This window comes from Neoarius graeffei, chromosome 7 (assembly GCF_027579695.1).
Source record: "Neoarius graeffei isolate fNeoGra1 chromosome 7, fNeoGra1.pri, whole genome shotgun sequence".
Classification (NCBI taxonomy): Eukaryota; Metazoa; Chordata; class Actinopteri; order Siluriformes; family Ariidae; genus Neoarius; species Neoarius graeffei.
Genome location: NC_083575.1, coordinates 48,117,193 through 48,138,456, shown reverse-complemented (window position 1 = coordinate 48,138,456; position 21,264 = coordinate 48,117,193). Strand labels below are relative to the sequence as shown.

The following is a 21,264-nucleotide window of genomic DNA, read 5'->3' as shown; positions in this document are numbered from 1 at the left end:
TGTAAATAGGGTTCTTTTTAACTCCGTTACACTGGGCTTGAACCCAGAACCTTCTTGCTGTGAGGCGACTGTGCTAACCTAATATTCCTAACCTAACATAATATTCCTTCATTAAGTATTACTCACATTTAATTTTATATGGATCATTTAAGCCCATCTAACTCCCATCTACTTTTAGCCAAATATCATATCCATTGTAGGAAATGGAGAGGAAATAAACCCTCATTTTCCTGTTTTATGAATGAATTTAAATTGTACTATTTTGTATTACTTAGTTTAAAAGACTGGAAGGTGGCTGGAAGTATTTCACATCAGATTTCTAAGTCAGGCAGCACGGTGGTGTAGTGGTTAGCGCTGTCGCCTCACAGCAAGAAGGTCCAGGTTCGAGGCCCGTGGCCGGCGAGGGCCTTTCTGTGCGGAGTTTGCATGTTCTCCCCGTGTCCGCGTGGGTTTCCTCCGGGTGCTCTGGTTTCCCCCACAGTCCAAAGACATGCAGGTTAGGTTAACTGGTGACTCTAAATTGACCGTAGGTGTGAATGTGAGTGTGAATGGTTGTCTGTGTCTATGTGTCAGCCCTGTGATGACCTGGCGACTTGTCCAGGGTGTACCCTGCCTTTCGCCCGTAGTCAGCTGGGATAGGCTCCAGCTTGCCTGCGACCCTGTAGAAGGATAAAGCGGCTAGAGATGAGATGAGGCCCAGTGAGGAGCTTTCTGTGTGGAGTTTGCATGTTCTCCCCGTGTCTGCGTGGGTTTCCTCCGGGTGCTCCGGTTTCCCCCACAGTCCAAAGACGTGCAGGTTAGGTTAACTGGTGACTCTAAATTGACTGTAGGTGTGAATGTGAGTGGTTGTCTGTGTCTATGTGTCAGCCCTGTGATGACCTGGCAACTTGTCCAGGGTGTCCCGCCTTTCACCCGTAGTCAGCTAGGATAGGCTCCATCTTGCCTGTGACCCTCTAGGACAGGATAAAGTGGCTAGAGATGATGAGATTTCTAAGTCATTATTGTTTTAACCCATTTCCAGCTGTATGGTGTAGCTCATCTCACCTCTAGCCGCTTTATCCTGTTCTACAGGGTCGCAGGCAAGCTGGAGCCTATCCCAGCTGACTATGGGTGAAAGGCAGGGTACACCCTGGACAAGTTGCCAAGTCATCGCAGGGCTGACACATAGACACAGACAACCATTCACACTTACGGTCAATTTAGAGTCACCAGTTAACCTAACCTGCATGTCTTTGGACTGTGGGGGAAACCGGAGCACCAGGAGGAAACCCACGCGGACACGGGGAGAACATGCAAACTCCGCACAGAAAGGCCCTCGTCGGCCACGGGGCTCGAACCCGGACCTTCTTGCTGTGAGGCAACAGTGCTAACCACTACACCACCGTGCCGCCCTGGTGTAGCTCCTTTTTTTAAAATATATTATTATTGGGCGGCACGGTGGTGTAGTGGTTAGCACGGTCGCCTCACAGCAAGAAGGTTCTGGGTTCAAACCCAGGAAAATGAGGGTTTGTTTCCTCTCCATTTCCTACAATGGATATGATATTTGGCTAAAAGTAGATGGGAGTTAGATGGGCTTAAATGATCCATATAAAATTAAATGTGAAAGGCCCAGTGAGGAGCTTTCTGTGTGGAGTTTGCATGTTCTCCCCGTGTCTGCGTGGGTTTCCTCTGAGTGCTCCGGTTTCCCCCACAGTCCAAAGACATGTGATTAGGTTAATATGGGCTGAGGTGCCCTTGAGCGAGGTCCCTAACTCCCAACTGCTCCCCGGGTGCTGTTAACATGGCTGCCCGCTGCTCTGGGTATGTGTGTGTGTTCACTGCTTCAGATGGGTTAAATGCAGAGGAAATTTCACAAGTGTGTGATGAATAAAGTTGTGCTTTCTTTCTTATGCCCCCTATTTTTTTTTCTTTTTTGTTTGTACTATTTAAAAAAAGTCTGTGAAACATGGTTGTTTTTTTCCCCTCTGTGAGAGGTTGTATTGTGTTCTTGTACCAAAAAAAAAAATCTCTAAGACGTCATCTACAATGGCCCCCACGTCATAGTTAAACAGACGTCACGACATTCTAAAAGGTGCCTTAGGATTTCTAAGAATAGAATCATTAACAGAATTAAAATTTAGAGGTTTTTTTTTTAAAAAACACCAAAACCCACTATAAATCAGCTTATTGCAACACGAACTATTCATTATTACTGAAGTCTACATAACGCTGAAGAGAAAAGCGTTTATTTACTACGACAATGGACAGCCTTCCCAAAAAAAGAGCTCAGCTGTTATTCAAGAACCTGGAAGAAAGCAAAACCGACCAACTTGGACACGAAATGATGCTAAAAGAGGAGAGCCAGAGTTTTAAACAGTCCGCTTTCTCTGTGAGTTCCGGCGACGAACAACTAGAAGCAAACAACAGGACTGTAAAACACCTGGAGTGCGGAAAACCTGTGAATACACAAGACGACGGAAGTGTTCTGTCTAGAGAAAAGAGCGCGTTCCAAACGGAACAAGGAGGCAGAGCTGCGTTCAGTATGACCGCGATCAGGCGTGTTTCTCCAGCTCCGCTGAGCTGCTCTGAAGAAGAGAGTGACCCCGGTACTAACGCCAGTGTATTCTCAGGGAACGAAATGAGCAATGTGAGAGGTTTTTATCCGGGTTCAGGAGGTTCTTTTCGAAACAAACCGGACACTTCAGGTCCTACAGTGAGGCCGCTTTCCCCCTTCCTGAACCCGGACCCGGTGACTTTCGCTCAGGTCATTTCCGCCCTGCCAATCAGCGCGTGCAGTGGAGAAGCAGTTGAGCCCGTGAGCCTCGAGCTTCCTTCACAAACAGGTAGGGAATGAGTGCATACCTGTCAGTGCTGATAACCCGCTCTGTAATGAAATGAGCCTACATCAAATTTCACTTTAACTTATAATGTGCAATACCTGGACTCTCTCTGTGCAGTACTTATAATGTGCAAAAACCCACTCCATAATGTGGAACACAACACTGTACATAGCACCTTTTTTTTTTTGCACTATATTCTTTGGTCAGCTTCTTTCCAAAAGCCATAACCACCCTGAACTCGAATATGCACTGACTTTATATATAAAGTCGGACTCTCTCTGTGCAATACTTATAACGCGCAATACTTCTCATCTCATCTCATTATCTCTAGCTGCTTTATCCTTCTATGGGCGAAAGGCGGGGTACACCCTGGACAAGTCGCCAAATCATCACAGGGCTGACACACAGACAACCATTCACACTCACACCTACGGTCAATTTAGAGTTACCAGTTAACCTAACCTGCATGTCTTTGGACTGTGGGGGAAACCGGAGCACCCGGAGGAAACCCACGCGGATACGGGGAGATGCAAACTCCGCACAGAAAAGCCCTCGCCGGCCACGGGGCTCGAACCCAGACCTTCTTGCTGTGAGGCGACAGCACTAACCACTACACCACTGTGCCGCCCTGCGCAATACTTCTCATCTCATCTCATTATCTCTAGCCGCTTTATCCTGTTCTACAGGGTCGCAGGCAAGCTGGAGCCTATCCCAGCTGACTACGGGCAAAAGGCGGGGTACACCCTGGACAAGTCGCCAGGTCATCACAGGGCTGACACATAGACACAGACAACCATTCACACTCACATTCACACCTACGGTCAATTTAGAGTCACCAGTTAACCTAACCTGCATGTCTTTGGACTGTGGGGGAAACCGGAGCACCCGGAGGAAACCCATGCAGACACAGGGAGAACATGCAAACTCCGCACAGAAAGGCCCTCGCCGGCCACGGGGCTCGAACCCGGACCTTCTTGCTGTGAGGCGACAGCGCTAACCACTACACCACCGTGCCACCCTGCGCAATACTTATAATGCGCAATACCCGGACTCTAGGGCTGCACGATATCAGAAAAATATGTGATATTCGATAACATGACTGAATATCTCAATATCGATATGTATCACGATAATTAAATATATAATGTTTTTCTTACCTCTACTCGCCGTTCTGCCCTGTATCTAGCATTTTAAAAAAGACACCCAATGCATCGCTTCCATTCCAACATTATTTTTTATTGGAAAATATGGCTACACCTGCAATGGTGTCCATCAATCATCTTTAAATCTCTTAATTTTTGTGAGCGCAGCAGAAAATGTCTTAAGTTGAAGTAAACAAAAAACTGAAAACTACATTACATTAACATAAAGCATTCAAGATGGCAATTTCAGCGGCTCCCGGGAGATGAAGGTGAGCAACACAGATTCACCATAAACACAATCTGTTAATAACACATGCGGGTGAGAGAGCAGTGGTGTGTGTGTGTGAGAGAGAGAGAGCGGTAGCGTGTGTGAGTGAGCGAGCGAGCGGTAGTGTGTGTGTGTGAGAGAGAGAGTGAGAGCGGTAGTGTGTGAGAGGTAGTGTGTGTGTGTGTGTGTGTGTGTGTGGTGTGTGTGAGAGAGAGAGAGAGCGTGGTTTTATGTTTTTATGCTTCTGTACAGCAGTGTTTGTCCCAGTGAGCCGCCCCACCACTGTTTTACAGGTACATGTCTTGCAAAGTACCTGAGTTTGCAGTACATCACCCCTCCTGAATCCAAAGTACTTCCAAATAGCAGACGTGCATTTTTTTTTTTTTTGGAAACCAGTTCCTCCTCACACAAGTTTGTCTCGCCACACTTGCTCCCGCCTTCCGCCATCACCACGAGGCTTTTACTTGTTTTGCAATAGGGGGCGGAGTTATCCCGCGGCGCTTGTTGACATTCAAATGTGATTGGACGGCACAGAAAAATGTGCCTTTTATCGAAATTTAAGTAATTTTTGCGGTATGTGTATCGCAAACTATGATATCGCGATATCGATACTTTTTCGATATATTGTGCAGCCCTACCGGACTCTCCCTGTGCAATACTTATAATGTGCAATAGGACTCTCTCTGTGCAATACTTATAATGCGCAATACTTATAATGTGCAATACCCGGACTTTCTGTGCAATACTTATCTCATTATCTCTAGCCGCTTTATCCTGTTCTACAGGGTTGCAGGCAAGCTGAAGCCTATCCCAGCTGACTACGGGCGAAAGGCGGGGTACACCCTGGACAAGTCGCCAGGTCATCACAGGGCTGACACATAGACACAGACAACCATTCACACTCACATTCACACCTACGGTCAATTTAGAGTCACCAGTTAACCTAACCTGCATGTCTTTGGACTGTGGGGGAAACCGGAGCACCCGGAGGAAACCCACGCGGATACGGGGAGATGCAAACTCCGCACAGAAAGGCCCTCGCCGGCCACGGGGCTCGAACCCGGACCTTCTTGCTGTGAGGCGACAGCGCTAACCACTACACCACCGTGCCACCCTGCGCAATACTTATAATGCGCAATACCCGGACTCTCCCTGTGCAATACTTATAATGTGCAATAGGACTCTCTCTGTGCAATACTTATAATGCGCAATACCCGGACTCTCTCTGTGCAATACTTATAATGCGCAATACCCGGACTTTCTGTGCAATACTTATAATGTGCAATACCCGGACTTTCTGTGCAATGCTTATAATGCGCAATAACCCACTCCATAATGTGGAACCCAACACTGTATATAGCACCCTTTTTTTTCTTGCACTATATTCTTTGTTCTGTGTTTATATTGCATATTTATATGCTGTTTGCACTGTGATTGGAGTTGCTTTTAATCTCATTGTACATGTGTATAGTGAAAATAAATTAAGGCATTCTAATTCTAACAGCCACGACTTTAGGTCGTATAAACGAGCAATAGACAGAGGTGGACAAAGTACCCAACTTCATTACTTAAGTCAAAGTACAGATCCCACTGGTTAAATCTTACTCTGATACAAGTGAAAGTTGTCCAGTCAAATTTTTTACTTAAGTACTGAAGTACTTGCTTTTAAAACTACTTAAGTATTAAAAGTACATTTTCTGTCAGCACATTGTTGTATTATTGCCACAATGCTTACAAAACATAATGCTGTTACCAAAGACGATGACTCTTCTTTTGGCTGCTCCCGATTAGGGGTCGCCACAGCGGATTGCTCCCTGTCTTCCGCATCCTTCTCTACCACACCTGCCACTTTCATGTCCTCTCTAAACACATCCATGTATCTCCTCTTTGGCCTTCCTCGTTTTCGTGTGCCTGGCAGCTCTATCCTCAGCATTCTCCTTCCAACATGCTCTGCATCTCTTCTCAGGATGTGCCCATACCATCTCAGTCTCATCTCTCTTAGCTTAATTCCCAAGCTCTCCACATGTGCTGTCCCTCTGAGGTGCTCGTTCCTTATCCTGTCCAACCTTGTCACTCCCATCGCAAACCTTAACATCCGCAACTCCGCCACCTCCGACTTTGCCTCCTGTCTCTTCGTTAAGGGTACAGTCTCCAATCCATACATCATAGCTGGTCTCACTACTGTCTTATACATCTTACTTTTCACTTTTGCTGGGACTTTCCTGTTACAAATGACTCCCCAAATCCTTCTCCAACTGCTCCACCCTGCCTGCACTCTCTTTCTCACCTCACTATCGCAGCCCCCATTTTCCTGCACAGTTGACCCCGGGTACTTGAATTCACCAACTTTCTTTACGTCTACTCCTTGCATCTTCACTACACTCTCATCCCCATTCTCATTGATGCACATGTATTCTGTTTTGCTACTGCTCACCTTCATTCCTCTTCGTTCCAATGCATCCCTCCATCTCTCCAAACCCAGCTCAACCTCCTTTCTACTTTCACCACATATCACATCATCCGCAAACATCATGTTCCATGGTGACTCTTGCCTCACTTCATCCGTCAAGCTATCCATCACTATGGCAAACAAAAAAGGACTCAAAGCAGATCCTTGATGGAGTCCCACCTTCACCTTGAACCATTCAGTTGTTCCAACTGCACACCTCACTGCTGTTTCACTGTTCTCATACATGTCTTGCACCACTCTGATATGCTTCTCATTCACTCCACTCTTTCTCATACAATACCATAACGCATCTCTCAGCACTCTATCGTATGTCTTCTCCAGGTCTATAAACACACAATGTAGCTTTCTCTGGCCTTCTCTGTTGCACTCTGTTGCGCTCAGGTGACAATTCCATATTTCTTTACATCTACTCCTTGCATCTCTTTGCTGTTACCAAAGACAAATGTGAATTCACAAAATGAACACATGCTGTGCCATCATGGTGGTCTAATGTTAAAGTGCGTATCCTGGACCAAATTCGTTTTTTTTTATATGAAAGAATGTCCCTTTATACACTCATCCAAAAGGGTAATTTTGCACAAGGCCATCTGTCTACAGCAGAAAAAAATAAAATAACAAAATGCGTCTGGAAAAATCCCAAGGGAGTTTGGAGCCAGATTTGTGACGTCACCTGCGGAAGCGCCAGCAGGCTGCGAGAGCTTGCACGGTTTCAATGCACAGCCTGTGTAGACCAAGTTTAGCAGCTAGCGATTTTGCATTGAAATATGGAATTGTCACCTGAGCGCAATGTGGGAAACGATGAGTATTAATCCCATCAAGATTGGTGTTGCTACACCCTCCTACGATACACCTGTTAACCATTTTAATAATTACTTGATAACGTTGAAGAAATTTGCAGAAAACCACCAAGTCGTTTTCTCATAAACAAACCAACGCTGACATAGGATTCAGAGGGAGGCGTCCCACACGTGACGTCACGAAAATCAGTGTTTGCCAGGAAATTTTAATGCAAAGTTTTTTCAGAGGCGGACCACTTCGCCTCAAATGGCTTGATTTCAACTGAATTTTTCTGGTATTGCGCAAGGTAAAAAAATTGCACAAAATGCAAAATGTGACAGATATTTGACCAAAGTTTAATATAAAATAGGAGAATTACATTGATCTTGCTCCTGAATTTACCCATGATATGCACTTTAAGCTAGCTAGCTAGTTAGTGAAGCTCCACCTGACATGCTAGCAGACTTTCCAAACTCGAAATCATATTGGGTAGCTAACGCTACTAGAAAAGAAAGATTTCTACATTCTGTTTATTTGGCAAGATTATGCTAAAACATTTCTGAAAGGACTTCAGATACGTTAATGTTATTCATGTTAGCATAACTCTGTTTTTACATGCTAACTAACAGTGTCCAAGTTAACTAGCTGTGTGTTAACATTAGCCGTGGACAAGGCGATGGCAACTTGGCGGGAAATCCATAGAAAGTCATTTGACTAACCATACTGTATAGCTACATTTGCAATGTTATCGCTAGCTCTAAAAGCACAGACAACTTCGTTGCAAGCTTTCTCTTGGAATAAAATGTTTATATACCTCAATATGCTTTCATGCTTTTTCAGACAGCGAGTTTTTGTAGGCTGTAATGTGGTTCGTTTTTGGCAAACATTTAAAATGAAACGTATCTTTAATCCTTTCAGAAAACTGAAACATGGGTTCGAGGTATAGCCATGGGTGTGTGCATTCTCCAGAAGAACCGCCTCCTTCTATTCCGCCATCAACTGATTGTGTTCAAATAATGCTGCTGAGAAAGCATCGATCTTGATTTTATACAGTCTATGGACGTGATGTGACCCTAGTGATTACTGATTGGCTGTCTCAGTGTCACCTGCGAAAAAACCAATCACGTTTTAGAAAAGAAAAGAAAAAAAACATCCACTTTCAAAGCCGCTTCATAGTAATGAGTAACGAGGACCTTGATAGAAATGTAGTGGAGTAAAAAGTACGATATTTGCCTTTCAAATGTAGTGAAGTTAAAGTCATAAGTTTCCAAAAAAAAAAATAATAGTCAAGTAAAGTACAGATACTCAAAGTGTACTTAAGTACAGTACTCAAGTAAATGTACTTCTCTGGCAACAGAGCAGGGGTTCTCAACCTGTTCTGCTTTAAGGCCCATCTATTCATACTTGTAATGAGTCAGGACCCATTAAAAAATACCCCCAATTATTCTGGCTCATCTATTCTATTAGAATCTAATAATCTATTGTGAAGTGTGGATTAAGTGAAAGGTGAGATGTATAAGACAATCGTGAGACCAGCTATGATGCATGGATTGGAGACAGTACCCTTAACGAAGAGACAGCAGGGGCGTAGCTGGGGGGTCCTGGGGTGCCCATGACCCCCCCGTCAGACCATACATTTTTTCAATAGCCGCATAAGAATATTAGAAAAGTGCCCACTGTAATTCTTCTAACTTTTTTTTTCACTAGATTGTCACCTCAGCCTCATTAGGGTTTCTATAACCTTCTATGGACTTCCTGTGGTTTGGGCGCGAAAACCCAGTTTGTCAGAGTGTGTGCGGGAGAGGCAGATGTAAGTGCAGATATGTTAAATAACACACAGTGCGATATGAGCATAAAATGCGTGAAACCCACACAACAGGCAAACAGTCCGAAACAGCAGGCAAAATCGTAATCGAGGAAACAGCCAGGAGGTCAATCGAGGCGCGGACAGAATATCAGAGGCAAAACTATACAAGATCAAGGGACGAGAAACAGGAGTCGAAAAACCAGGAGGTCAACAAGGACAGGAAACAAGGGTCAGTAAGACACACTAGACGCGGTGTAATACTTTGCATCATCCTTGCATGGGTGCAGTCCTTAAATAGCCCAAACGTAGTTCATTGATTAAAGACAGGTGTTCTTTGTTAACAGGGCGCGTGCCGGAGCTCGGTAGGCGCGCGTGCAGCCCGAGGCGCACCTTCAGGTGCATGAGCCAAGGCGCGCAGGACTGACACAGTTCTGTGCAAGCACAACACGATCGCACTAGAAAGCATGGTCAAGCTGGCAGTGTAGCTGCAGTCTTTTTAGTTGCGAATTACAAGTATTTCCTCTTGTGTTAATAATTTGCCATGTCAAAACAAGCGAAACTTTCCTCCTTCTTTCGACGTGAAGAGAGGTAAGCAATTTATTATATATTTTTTTCCATCAACGTTGCATTTTGTGGCTTCGAAGCTAAGTTTTAGTGCCGTTTCTAGAACACAACATCAAGAAAACGTGGAAGAAACAGCAATAATGGAAGAGATGGTTTCTAAGCTACCTAAAACTAGCAATGGTAATTATTTTTTGTTACATAATGTACTCAGGTTGCCAGTCAGTGTGTGGACCCCCCCCCCCCCCCCCCAAAAAAAATCCTAGCTGCACCCCTGGACAGGAGGCAAAGTCGGAGGTGGCGGAGTTGAGGATGTTAAGGTTTGCGATGAGAGTGACAAGGTTGGACAGGATAAGGAACGAGCACGTCAGAGGGACGGCACCTGTGGAGAGCTTGGGAATTAAGCTAAGAGAGATGAGACTTAGATGGTATGGGCACATCCTGAGAAGAGATGCAGAGCATGTTGGAAGGAGAATGTTGAGGATGGAGCTGCCAGGCACACGAAAACGAGGAAGGCCAAAGAGGAGATACATGGATGTGGTGAGAGAGGACATGAAAGTGGCAGGTGTGGTAGAGAAGGATGTTGAAGACAGGGTGCAATGGAGATGAAAGATCCGCTGTGGCACCTCCTAATCGGGAGCAGCCAAAAGAAGAAGAAGAATCTATTGTGAAGTGTATTAATGGGCTGCAACATCACTCCCTATTACAGATGGAAGTCTAGGAATTAAATAAATGCAATAAAAACAAACTGTTTTTAATTGTAGGTATTGTATTTAAAACTGTATGGATGTGCCAGAAGCCAAACCATGCATGCAAGGCATTCTCAGGCAAAAGGGATTAATGATCCAAAAGTGGAGTCTGGTCGATAAAACACAAGAATTTATTGCCATGTTTGTGTACAGCAAACAAGCAAATTATTAAAACCAAGAAGTACAATCAAAAGCAATGGATATAGAAACCACTCAATGAGATTAGACCCTTACATGTTAACAAAGAAGGATTTTTCCTATGAGTTGGAAAATTATCTATCCGTTGAGTTCCCTGACATCTCAAACTACCTGGTGCTGCAGACATCATTCTACACAGATAACCAGATGAAAACCTGGAAGAGCATGGAGGAGTACAACTTTTTATACATGGCTGGGTTAAAGTTCTGGGGATCAGGACACTACAGGATAGACGTTGGCAGACGGATCTAAGTACAGGAAGAGTGTTTATTAGCAAGCGTGATATTTACAAAAACGAAAGCAGAATCATAAAGCAGAATATTTGAACATGTATATTTCCCATAACACCTGGGTTGCAAGAGCGTGCATAATGCACTTCGTGAGCGCACATGGCCGCTCGAGTTGCGCCAGACTCAAGCATGCAAAGATGTGACAGTCAAGTGTTCACCTGCTGTGTGACGACAACTTTTAGCTCACGTTTGTATTGCCGCCAGAATGCCTCATTTTTATCAATAACCCATCGCAAAGCATCATGAGCTGTAATGTGACCATAGCTTAATGAGGCGGATGTGACATCGGATGCAACCCAGCAATTGTACCCTACTCTGAGTAAAAATTAACTTTGTCATTTTCATCATTAATAACTGTCCCGACTGTTTCTTTGTTTGCCCGGCAGTATGCCGGACGCTGCGTGAAAAACAAAAATTTGTAAGTCAGTGAAAGTCCTCTATAATCAACTGTGTACTGAACTTCCACATGGATAGTTACTAATTTAGAATGAGAGTATTTCACAAAGCTGGTGCATGTAGTCAGTACACAGCGAGACTGTGTATGTTTTAAGATTATTACGTGTCATACTGTATGAGATAATACTAATAAAATCTTGGAAGAAATCTATAACACAAGGATCACGTTCTCCATGTCAGCTTATCCTCTAATGACAGACCAGCAATTCAAGCAACTTTCCAGGGTTCCCATGGGTTCTGAAATTTCTGGGATATCATGGAATTTTAAAAAGTCTATTCCAGACATTGAAAGTCAGGGGATTTGATGATTTTTGGGCCAAGTCATAAAATATCAGGGAAATTTCTATTTTAGCATGTTTCAAGTTTAGTTGCCATTTATTAAAATGCAATATTTTCCATGCAGTATTTTTCTTTATTGGGTTATTCCACTATATTTAAGCAGTAAAAAAATTTGTTTTATAGTGAAATAATCTGTGAACTGGGGCGGCACGGTGGTGTAGTGGTTAGCGCTGTCGCCTCACAGCAAGAAGGTCCGGGTTTGAGCCCCGTGGCTGGCGAGGGCCTTTCTGTACGGAGTTTGCATGTTTTCCCCGTGTCCGTGTGGGTTTCCTCCGGGTGCTCTGGTTTCCCCCACAGTCCAAAGACATGCAGGTTAGGTTAACTGGTGGCTCTAAATTGACCGTAGGTGTGAATGTGAGTGTGAATGGTTGTCTGTGTCTATGTGTCAGCCCTGTGATGACCTGGCGACTTGTCCAGGGTGTACCCCGCCTTTCGCCCGTAGTCAGCTGGGATAGGCTCCAGCTTGCCTGTGACCCTGTAGAACAGGATAAAGCGGCTACAGATAATGAGATGAGATGAGATAATCTGTGAACTAGTTAATAAAATGTGCAAATTAATGGGTTTAAAATACTGTGGCTAACTTTCGTTTACTCAGCACAAAGGTGGCCTGTTTTTCTGTTTATTATAGGTCACAAAAATTCAACTTTTTAGTCCGTCAAAGTCAGGGAATTTGACATTTGACTTAGAGTGGGAACCCTGAACTTATTACATCATCATTTAGCAACTATGGCATCATTCAGCGCAGCTACTTTGCTTTAAGATATTTGTACAAAGTTCCTGTGTGCACAGTTTTGATTATTAATGATTTTTATTTTTATTGTTTATACTATTCTATTTACTTTATTTGCTAAAATTATTGATGACACTGATTTAGCTGTAAATCACAGAGGATGAATAAGGAACTGTAGCACTGTGCAAAAGTCTTGAGCACATGGAAAGAAATGCTGCAAAGCAAAGATGCCTTCAAAAATAATTTAATTAAATATTTCTCCAGGTGGCGCAGTGGTGTAGTGGTTAGCACTGTCGTCTCACAGCAAGAAGGTTCTGGGTTTGAGCCCAGTGGCCGACGGGGGTCTTTCTGTGTGGAGTTTGCATGTTCTCCCTGTATCTGCGTGGGTTTCCTCCGGGTGCTCCGGTTTCCAAGACATGCAGGTTAGGCTAATTGGTGGCTCTAAATTGACCATGAATGTGAATGGTTGTTTGTCTCTATGTGTCAGCCCTGCGATGACCTGGCGACTTGTCCAGGGTGTACCCCGCCTCTCACCCATAGTCAGCTGGGATAGGCTCCAGCTTGCTCGCGACCCTGCACAGGATAAGTGTTTACGGATAATGGATGGATATTTCTCCATTAAAAACATAATAAATTGCAGTAAACAGTAACAAATGAAATAAAGTTGATTTGTTGTGGACTGGTGCAGTTTTATAAGGAAATTGGCAGGTCCAGCAGCAGTCAAAAGTTTGGACACCCCTACTCATTCATGGGTTTTTCTGTATTTTGACTATTTTCTACATTGTAGAAAAATACTGAAGACAGCAAAACTGTGAAATAACATATGGAACATAGATGGAATTATCTGGTAAACAAAAAAAAAAGGAGGAGGCCCTGGGGAAGACCCAGGACACGCTGGAAGGACTATGTCTCTCGGCTGGCCTGGGAACGCCTCGGTGTTCTTCCTGAGGAGCTGGCCGAGGTGTCTGCGGAAAGGGAAGTTTGGGCTTCCATGCTCAGACTGCTGCCTCCGCGACCCGGCCCCAGATAAGTGGAAGAAGACGAGACGAGACAAAAAAATAACCTTTACATTTTTTTTTCATATTTCAGATTCTTCAAAGGAGCCACTGTTTATCTTGATGATGCTTTACACACTACTGCCATTATCTTAACCAGCTTCATGAGGTCATGAGGTAGTCACCTGGAAAGCTTTTCAGTTAACAGGTGCCTTGTCAAAAGTTAATTAGTGCAATTTCTTGCCTTCTTAATGTGTTTGAGATCAAACAGTAAATAATAAAAATACAGTAACTATTTGGGCGGCACGGTGGTGTAGTGGTTAGCGCTGTCGCCTCACAGCAAGAAGGTCCGGGTTCGAGCCCCGTGGCCGGCGAGGGCCTTTCTGTGCGGAGTTTGCATGTTCTCCCTGTGTCCGCGTGGGTTTCCTCCGGGTGCTCCGGTTTCCCCCACAGTCCAAAGACATGCAGGTTAGGTTAACTGGTGACTCTAAATTGACCGTAGGTGTGAATGTGAGTGTGAATGGTTGTCTGTGTCTATGTGTCAGCCCTGTGATGACCTGGCGACTTGTCCAGGGTGTACCCCGCCTTTCGCCCGTAGTCAGCTGGGATAGGCTCCAGCTTGCCTGTGACCCTGTAGAACAGGATAAAGCGGCTACAGATAATGAGATGAGATGAGAAAAAACAGGGTGCTTAAGACTTTTGCACAGTGCTGTATCCCTCTATTCTGTTCACTGTTTAACTAGAATTGTAGTTTAAATAATTTATTTAACTTAAAGTGTATCTTTTTTTCCCCACAAGATGATTTTAACACAGCAAAATACATACATAAAAAAGGCTACATCAAGAAGCCCATGAATGCCTTCCTGGTTTGGTCAAGGGTACACCGGCCTATCTTATCCAGGGCCAACCCATACGCCAGCAGTGCAGAGATCAGCATGCAGCTTGGGATCGAATGGATGAAGCTGACTGAAGAACAGAAGATTCCCTATTACGCAGAGTCATGGAGGCTTAGATTGAAACACAGACAGAAATTTCCTGGTGAGGAACACAGGGTTTTCAGACATTTAGAAAAATATAAGGACAAACAGGTCAACCCTGAGACTGTTTGTAGTTTTTATGCCCCATGTTGAATTACTCTTTTAAACTTTCTTTCCTATAATGTAGACTGGGTTTATAAGCCATATCCAAGGAAGAGAAAGAGATGCAGCTTAGAAGTGGTACCTCTAGACACTACCTCTAATGCCTCGACAGCCGTAGCCCTGCCACTGCCTCAGAGATCTGCACCTCATGACATCCCTGTAGCACCATTCAGAAACTGTATCTCCCAGGACTTAACCAATCTAATGTCCTCTGGTATGAAATGCCCTTCTTCTTCCTCTAACACACAGTAATGGTCCCTATTCATCAAAGTGGAGTATTTTTAAATCTGATTATAAAAAATTAGCAGACTCAAATTCCAGCAGTCAATTTCCTTATCCATCAATTTCAAAGTCAATATCAATCTTATAGCAAGCATACCAAGTGCAGTAGTCAGCTATGCCTAAATGTTTGCTGCTACTACTACTACTACTACTACTACTACTACTAATAATAATAATAATAAATTAATTAAACAAATAACCATAATTACATATGTAATTAATTAATTATACAACAGTTAGTTCTGTTCCACTAATTTGATTGTACAAACAGCATTCCCAGAGTGTTGATATTTAGTACAATAGCACTGGTACATTTCACTGTTTGTATCATTCCACTTGTCTGTGTTCGCTCTTGTTGCAGTGATTACCTTTGGCCAAATCAGAGCCATGCTAATATTCAGTATAACAACACTCTTATTCAAGTGATATTGCTTAAATATGGTGCTTACAATTTGGTTTCCTTTTGCATGTTCATTCGTTCATTTTCAGTAACTGGTTTATCCTGATCAGCGTCCACAGTGGTAAATTTAATTAATAATTTTACAACCCCATTTCCAAAAAAGTTGGGATATGTGTAAAATATAAATAAAAACAGAATGTGATGATTTGCAAATCAAGAAAACCCTATATAACATTAAAATAGTACATATCAAATGTTGAAATTGAGAAATTTTTATTCTTGTTTGAAAAATATATGCTCATTTTGAATTTGATGCCAACAACATGTTTCAAAAAAGTTGGGACGGGGCATGTTTACCACGTTGTTGTATCACCTCTACTTTTAACAACAATCTGTAAACATTTGGGATCTGAGGAGACCAATTGCTGTAGTTTTGAAAATGAAATCTCATCCTATTCTTGCTTGATATACTATTTCATTCGCTGAATAGATCAGGGTCTCCTTTGTTGTATATTGCGCTTCATAATACACCATGTTTTCAGTGGGTAACAGGTCTGAACTGCAGGCAGGCCAGTTTAGCACCCAGACTCTTTTGCTACAGAGCCATGCAGTTATAATACATGCAGAATGTATTTTGGCATTGTCTTACTGAAATAAGCAAGACCTTCCCTGAAAAATATTTCGTCTGGATGGCAACATGTTGCTCCAAAACCTGTATATATCACTGAGCATTAATGGTGCCTTCCCAGATGTGCAAGCGACCCATGCCATGTGCACTAATGCACCCTCATACCATCACAGATGCTGGCTTTTGAACTGTGCACTGATAACAAGCCGGATGGCCCCTCTCCTCTTTAGCCTGGAGGATGTGGTAGCCGTGATTTCAGAAAAGAATTTCAAATTTCAATTTGTCAGACCGCGGCACGGTGGTGTAGTGGTTAGCGCTGTCGCCTCACAGCAAGAAGGTCCAGGTTCGAGCCCCGTGGCCGACGAGGGCCTTTCTGTGCGGAGTTTGCATGTTCTCCCCGTGTCCGCGTGGGTTTCCTCTGGGTGCTCCGGTTTCCCCTGCAGTCCAAAGACATGCAGGGTAGGTTAACTGGTGACTCTAAATTGACCGTAGGTGTGAATGTGAGTGTGAATGGTTGTCTGTGTCTATGTGTCAGCCCTGTGATGACCTGGCGACTTGTCCAGGGTGTACCCCGCCTTTCGCCCGCAGTCAGCTGGGATAGGCTCCAGCTTGCCTGCGACCCTGTAGAACAGGATAAAGCAGCGAGAGATAATGAGATGAGAATTTGTCAGACCACAAGACAGTTTTCTATTTTGCCTCAGTCCATCGTAAAAGAGCTCAGGCCGAGAGAAGCTGACAGTGTTTCTGGATATTGTTTATATATGGTTTTAACTTGCATTTGTGGATGCAGTGACGAACTGTGTTCACAGACGATGGTTTTTGGAAGTGTTCCTGAGCCCATGCAGCAGTTTCCGCTCCAGAATCATGTCTGTTTTTAATGCAGTGTCGCCTGAGGGCCCAAAGAACACAGCCATCTAATATTGGTTTTCAGCCTTGTCCCTTGCATACAGAGATTTCTCCAGATACTCTGAATCTTTTAAAAATATTATGTACTGTAAATGATGTGATCCCCAAATTCTTTGCAATTTTGCATTATGTTATTCTTAAATTGTTGCGCTATTTGCCCTTGCAGTCTTCACAGAGTGGTGAGCCCCATCTTTACTTTTGAGAGACTCGGCCTCTCTGGGATGCTCTTTTATACCCAATTATGTTACTGACCTGTTGTCAATTCACCAAATTAGTTTTTTAACATTAACATTTATGTTTTTTTAACTTTTCCAGTCTTTTGTTGCCCCGTCTCAACTTTTTTTGAAATGTGTTGTTGGCAATAAATTCAAAATTAGTATATATTTTTCAAAAACCAATAAAATTAGTCAGTTTCCACATTTGATATGTTGTCTTTGTACTATTTTCAATGAAACACAGGGTTTCCATGATTTTAAAATGATCACATTCTGTTTTCTGTTTTAGTTTACACAACATCCCAACTTTTTTGAGAATGGAGTAGTAATATCTCATCTCATTATCTCTAGCAGCTTTATCCTGTTCTACAGGGTCACAGGCAAGCTGGAGCCTATCCCAGCTGACTATGGGCGAAAGGCGGGGTACACCCTGGACAAGTCGCCAGGTCATCACAGGGCTGGAGTAGTAATAATTTTCTCATCTCATCTCTCATTATCTCTAGCCGCTTTATCCTTCTACAGGGTTGCAGGCAAGCTGGAGCCTATCCCAGCTGACTACGGGCGAAAGGCGGGGTACACCCTGGACAAGTCGCCAGGTCATCACAGGGCTGGAGTAGTAATAATTTTAATATATTTAATAACACTGTTCCTTTTAGGGAATTAATAAGGCATATCTCCAAAATGTAATTGGTTTCTGTCTACAAAACTAGTATATGCTGATATGCTGATGCGTGTGAGAGATTTTTTTTGATAGATGAATTATTATGAATGAACTTGCCCCTGTGGCCATGCCTTGTTTCAGGTTTATCCTTAAACAATTTAAGTGCAGTTGTCTCTCAAATGTCCTTGTATACTGCCAGGTAAAATGTACTCCAAACTCTGATAAACTCAGAGTAGTTTTCTTTAAGGCATGATGAACATACTATATCATTTATTCTGTAGGCCAAAATGACTACTAGTCAAAACTGAGCTGCATCATGCTTTTAAATCAAATGGCATGTTTCTATCCTGTTTATCCATGAGCACAATCCTGCCTGTCCTGTCACAATCAGATGTCTTTTCACATAGGGACTGAGCCAAAACCACTAATCTGATCTGATCCGAGTTCAAAGACGTGCAGATTCATTCGAAATGGGTTGAAAATTAATTGGAGCTTTACCCCGTATTCCTCTCGTCACAAAAAAAACCTATGTGAACTATTTGATATCTTTGTAGGAAGTCTGCAGAGTAGACCCTCACAGAGGATACCTGTTCTCAAGACAAACCACCTTACAGTAATGGACATGCCAAGAGAAGTACCAGTCCATGGCCTGGCATCTGGATCTTGGGGCCAGTTCCCTGGCTTTGCCCACTTATCCTCAAAAGTACCACTGTCTCCTATAGGTGGCCTCTTTGCCCTACCCTCTTTCCCTTTTGTTTCACCGCTGTACATGCCTGTAATGCCATTCAACCAGACCAGGTGAGTTGGTAAGCTGCACTGGAAACATAGATGCAAATGAAGTGTTACTGTGACATCCTGAGTGATTGCCATAATAGCCATCCATATGCTTTGTAACATGCAGGTGGAATTCTGTTTAATTCTGTTTACAGCACCTTGCTTTATCCTGACAACACAAGAAGTATGGACGATGAACCTTTCCGGAACCATGACGCCTTTTCTGCCTTAAACCAGGATTGTGCCTTTTATAAAAAGGGTCTGGAACACAAACTCACAGCAGTGACATCCACAACAGCGCAGAAGTCCTGAATTCTGTACCATCCCTGGACAAATATGTCTTGGAGAACGTGTTCAACAATCTTGCTCAGAAGGGCAACGTCAAAGACATGAAAGAAGGCGGTGAAATTAGAATGCTTAGAGTGCTTTAGTGCAGTGTTTCTCAACCACTGGGCTGCAGCCCATTAGTGGGCCACAACATGCCATCTAGTGGGCCGCAAATTTTTTTTCAAGTTGAAGCTAATTTTTAGTCGGGTACAGAGAACTTTCTCATGATGTCATCGTAAGTGTGGATTTGTTTACGCAGCCATGTTGCCCGGTGGGCTTTGTATTGAACAATGAGCCGCACAAGTGGACGTGAGTGATTGTAAGCCCAATTCAGTAAACATCTACAGATAAACTTGTAGAAGTTACATCTAAAAGAACAATGCCAGAGACCTGTAATGCTTTTGGATGTAATAACAGACGTGGAGATAACACTGGTTTAACTTTTCACTGCTTCCCAGTGAACCCAGAAAGACAAGAAAAATGGGGAGCTGCAGTTAAACAGGAAGACTGGATGATAAAAACATCCCTGTGTGTGTGGAGAACATTTTATATCCGTTTAGTGTGAAAGCTCTGTGCAACATTAAAATGTATATCTGGATGTGGGCTTTGGACGTGATATATTTTATTAGACCTAATGCTTGGCTCGACTAGCAGCATATTTGTTATGTACTGATAATGTGGACAAGGCTAAACACAAAATATGCTAGATCTAGGCCTTGGCTTGTTTATTACTATTAAAAGTTCACAACTGCTCTTCCCTTTGTCATGAAAAGGTATTTTTCTTGATCAGGAATTTCTCATAACATTCCAGCATGCGCAAAACCTGCCTCAAAATATTGGGAGGCATCTGTACTTTTGTCTGCCTTTAGCATCTCCGGTGTATTTATAATATTAAATAGGTCAGGATATCATAGTGTCCCAAATCTGCTGGTTTGCTGTATGCTTTTCAAGTGGAGTAAATACTTTTGAGGATAAATTAAGAACAAGCCTTTATTTTTGTTACATGTACACTCAGGCACAGTGAAATTCCTCCTCTGCATTTAACCCGTGCACACACAGAGAGAGAGAGAGAGAGAGCACATGCACACAGAGAGAGAGAGAGTGAGAGCACATGCACGCGCAGAGCGAGAGAGAGCACTCAGTGGGCAGAATAAATAAATACGTTTTTGGATAAATTAAAACCCCAATTCCAAAAAAGTTGGGACAAAGTACAAATTGTAAATAAAAACGGAATGCAATGATGTGGAAGTTTCAAAATTCCATATTTTATTCAGAATAGAACATAGATGACATATCAAATGTTTAAACTGAGAAAATGTATCATTTAAAGAGAAAAATTAGGTGATTTTAAATTGCATGACAACAACACATCTCAAAAAGTTGGGACAAAGCCATGTTTACCACTGTGAGACATCCCCTTTTCTCTTTACAACAGTCTGTAAACGTCTGGGGACTGAGGAGACAAGTTGCTCAAGTTTAGGGATAGGAATGTTAACCCATTCTTGTCTAATGTAGGATTCTAGTTGCTCAACTGCCTTAGGTCTTTTTTGTCGTGTCTTCCGTTTTATGATGTGCCAAATGTTTTCTATGGGTGAAAGATCTGGACTGCAGGCTGGCCAGTTCAGTACCCGGACCCTTCTTCTACGCAGCCATGATGCTGTAATTGATGCAGTATGTGGTTTGGCATTGTCATGTTGGAAAATGCAAGGTCTTCCCTGAAAGAGACGTTGTCTGGATGGGAGCATATGTTGCTCTAGAACCTGGATATACCTTTCAGCATTGATGGTGTCTTTCCAGATGTGTAAGCTGCCCATGCCACACGCACTAATGCAACCCCATACCATCAGAGATGCAGGCTTCTGAACTGAGTGCTGATAACAACTTGGGTCGTCCTTCTCCTCTTTAGTCCGAATGACACGGCGTCCCTGATTTCCATAAAGAACTTCAAATTTTGATTCGTCTGACCACAAAACAGTTTTCCACTTTGCCACGGTCCATTTTAAATGAGCCTTGGCCCAGAGAAGACGTCTGCGCTTCTGGATCATGTTTAGATACAGCTTCTTCTTTGAACTATAGAGTTTTAGCTGGCAACGGCGGATGGCACGGTGAATTGTGTTCACTGATAATGTTCTCTGGAAATTTTCCTGAGCCCATTTTGTGATTTCCAATACAGAAGCATGCCTGTATGTGATGCAGTGCCGTCTAAGGGCCCGAAGATCACGGGCACCCAGTATGGTTTTCCGGCCTTGACCCTTACGCACAGAGATTCTTCCAGATTCTCTGAATCTTTTGATGATATTATGCACTGTAGATGATGATATGTTCAAACTC

General features: G+C 43.2%; 2 protein-coding genes across 3 annotated transcripts in view; one reads left to right on the top strand and one right to left on the bottom strand.

The window, feature by feature from the left end:
- Positions 1-4,649, bottom strand: part of ckba (creatine kinase, brain a) — a 67,654-nt gene extending 63,005 nt beyond the window's left edge. For both annotated transcript variants that reach the window (XM_060925832.1, XM_060925834.1), the window contains exon 1: positions 4,543-4,649. The gene's annotated coding sequence lies outside the window, so the exon portion shown is untranslated. The remainder of the gene's footprint in view (positions 1-4,542) is intronic.
- Positions 2,482-19,634, top strand: LOC132889392 (transcription factor 7-like). Its single transcript, XM_060925831.1, has 5 exons — positions 2,482-2,822; positions 14,400-14,639; positions 14,766-14,954; positions 18,387-18,630; positions 18,762-19,634. The coding sequence occupies exons 1-5, from the start codon at positions 2,522-2,524 to the stop codon at positions 18,916-18,918; spliced, it is 1,131 nt and encodes a 376-aa protein (XP_060781814.1). The 5' UTR covers positions 2,482-2,521; the 3' UTR covers positions 18,919-19,634.
- The last annotated feature ends 1,630 nt before the right edge of the window (positions 19,635-21,264 follow it).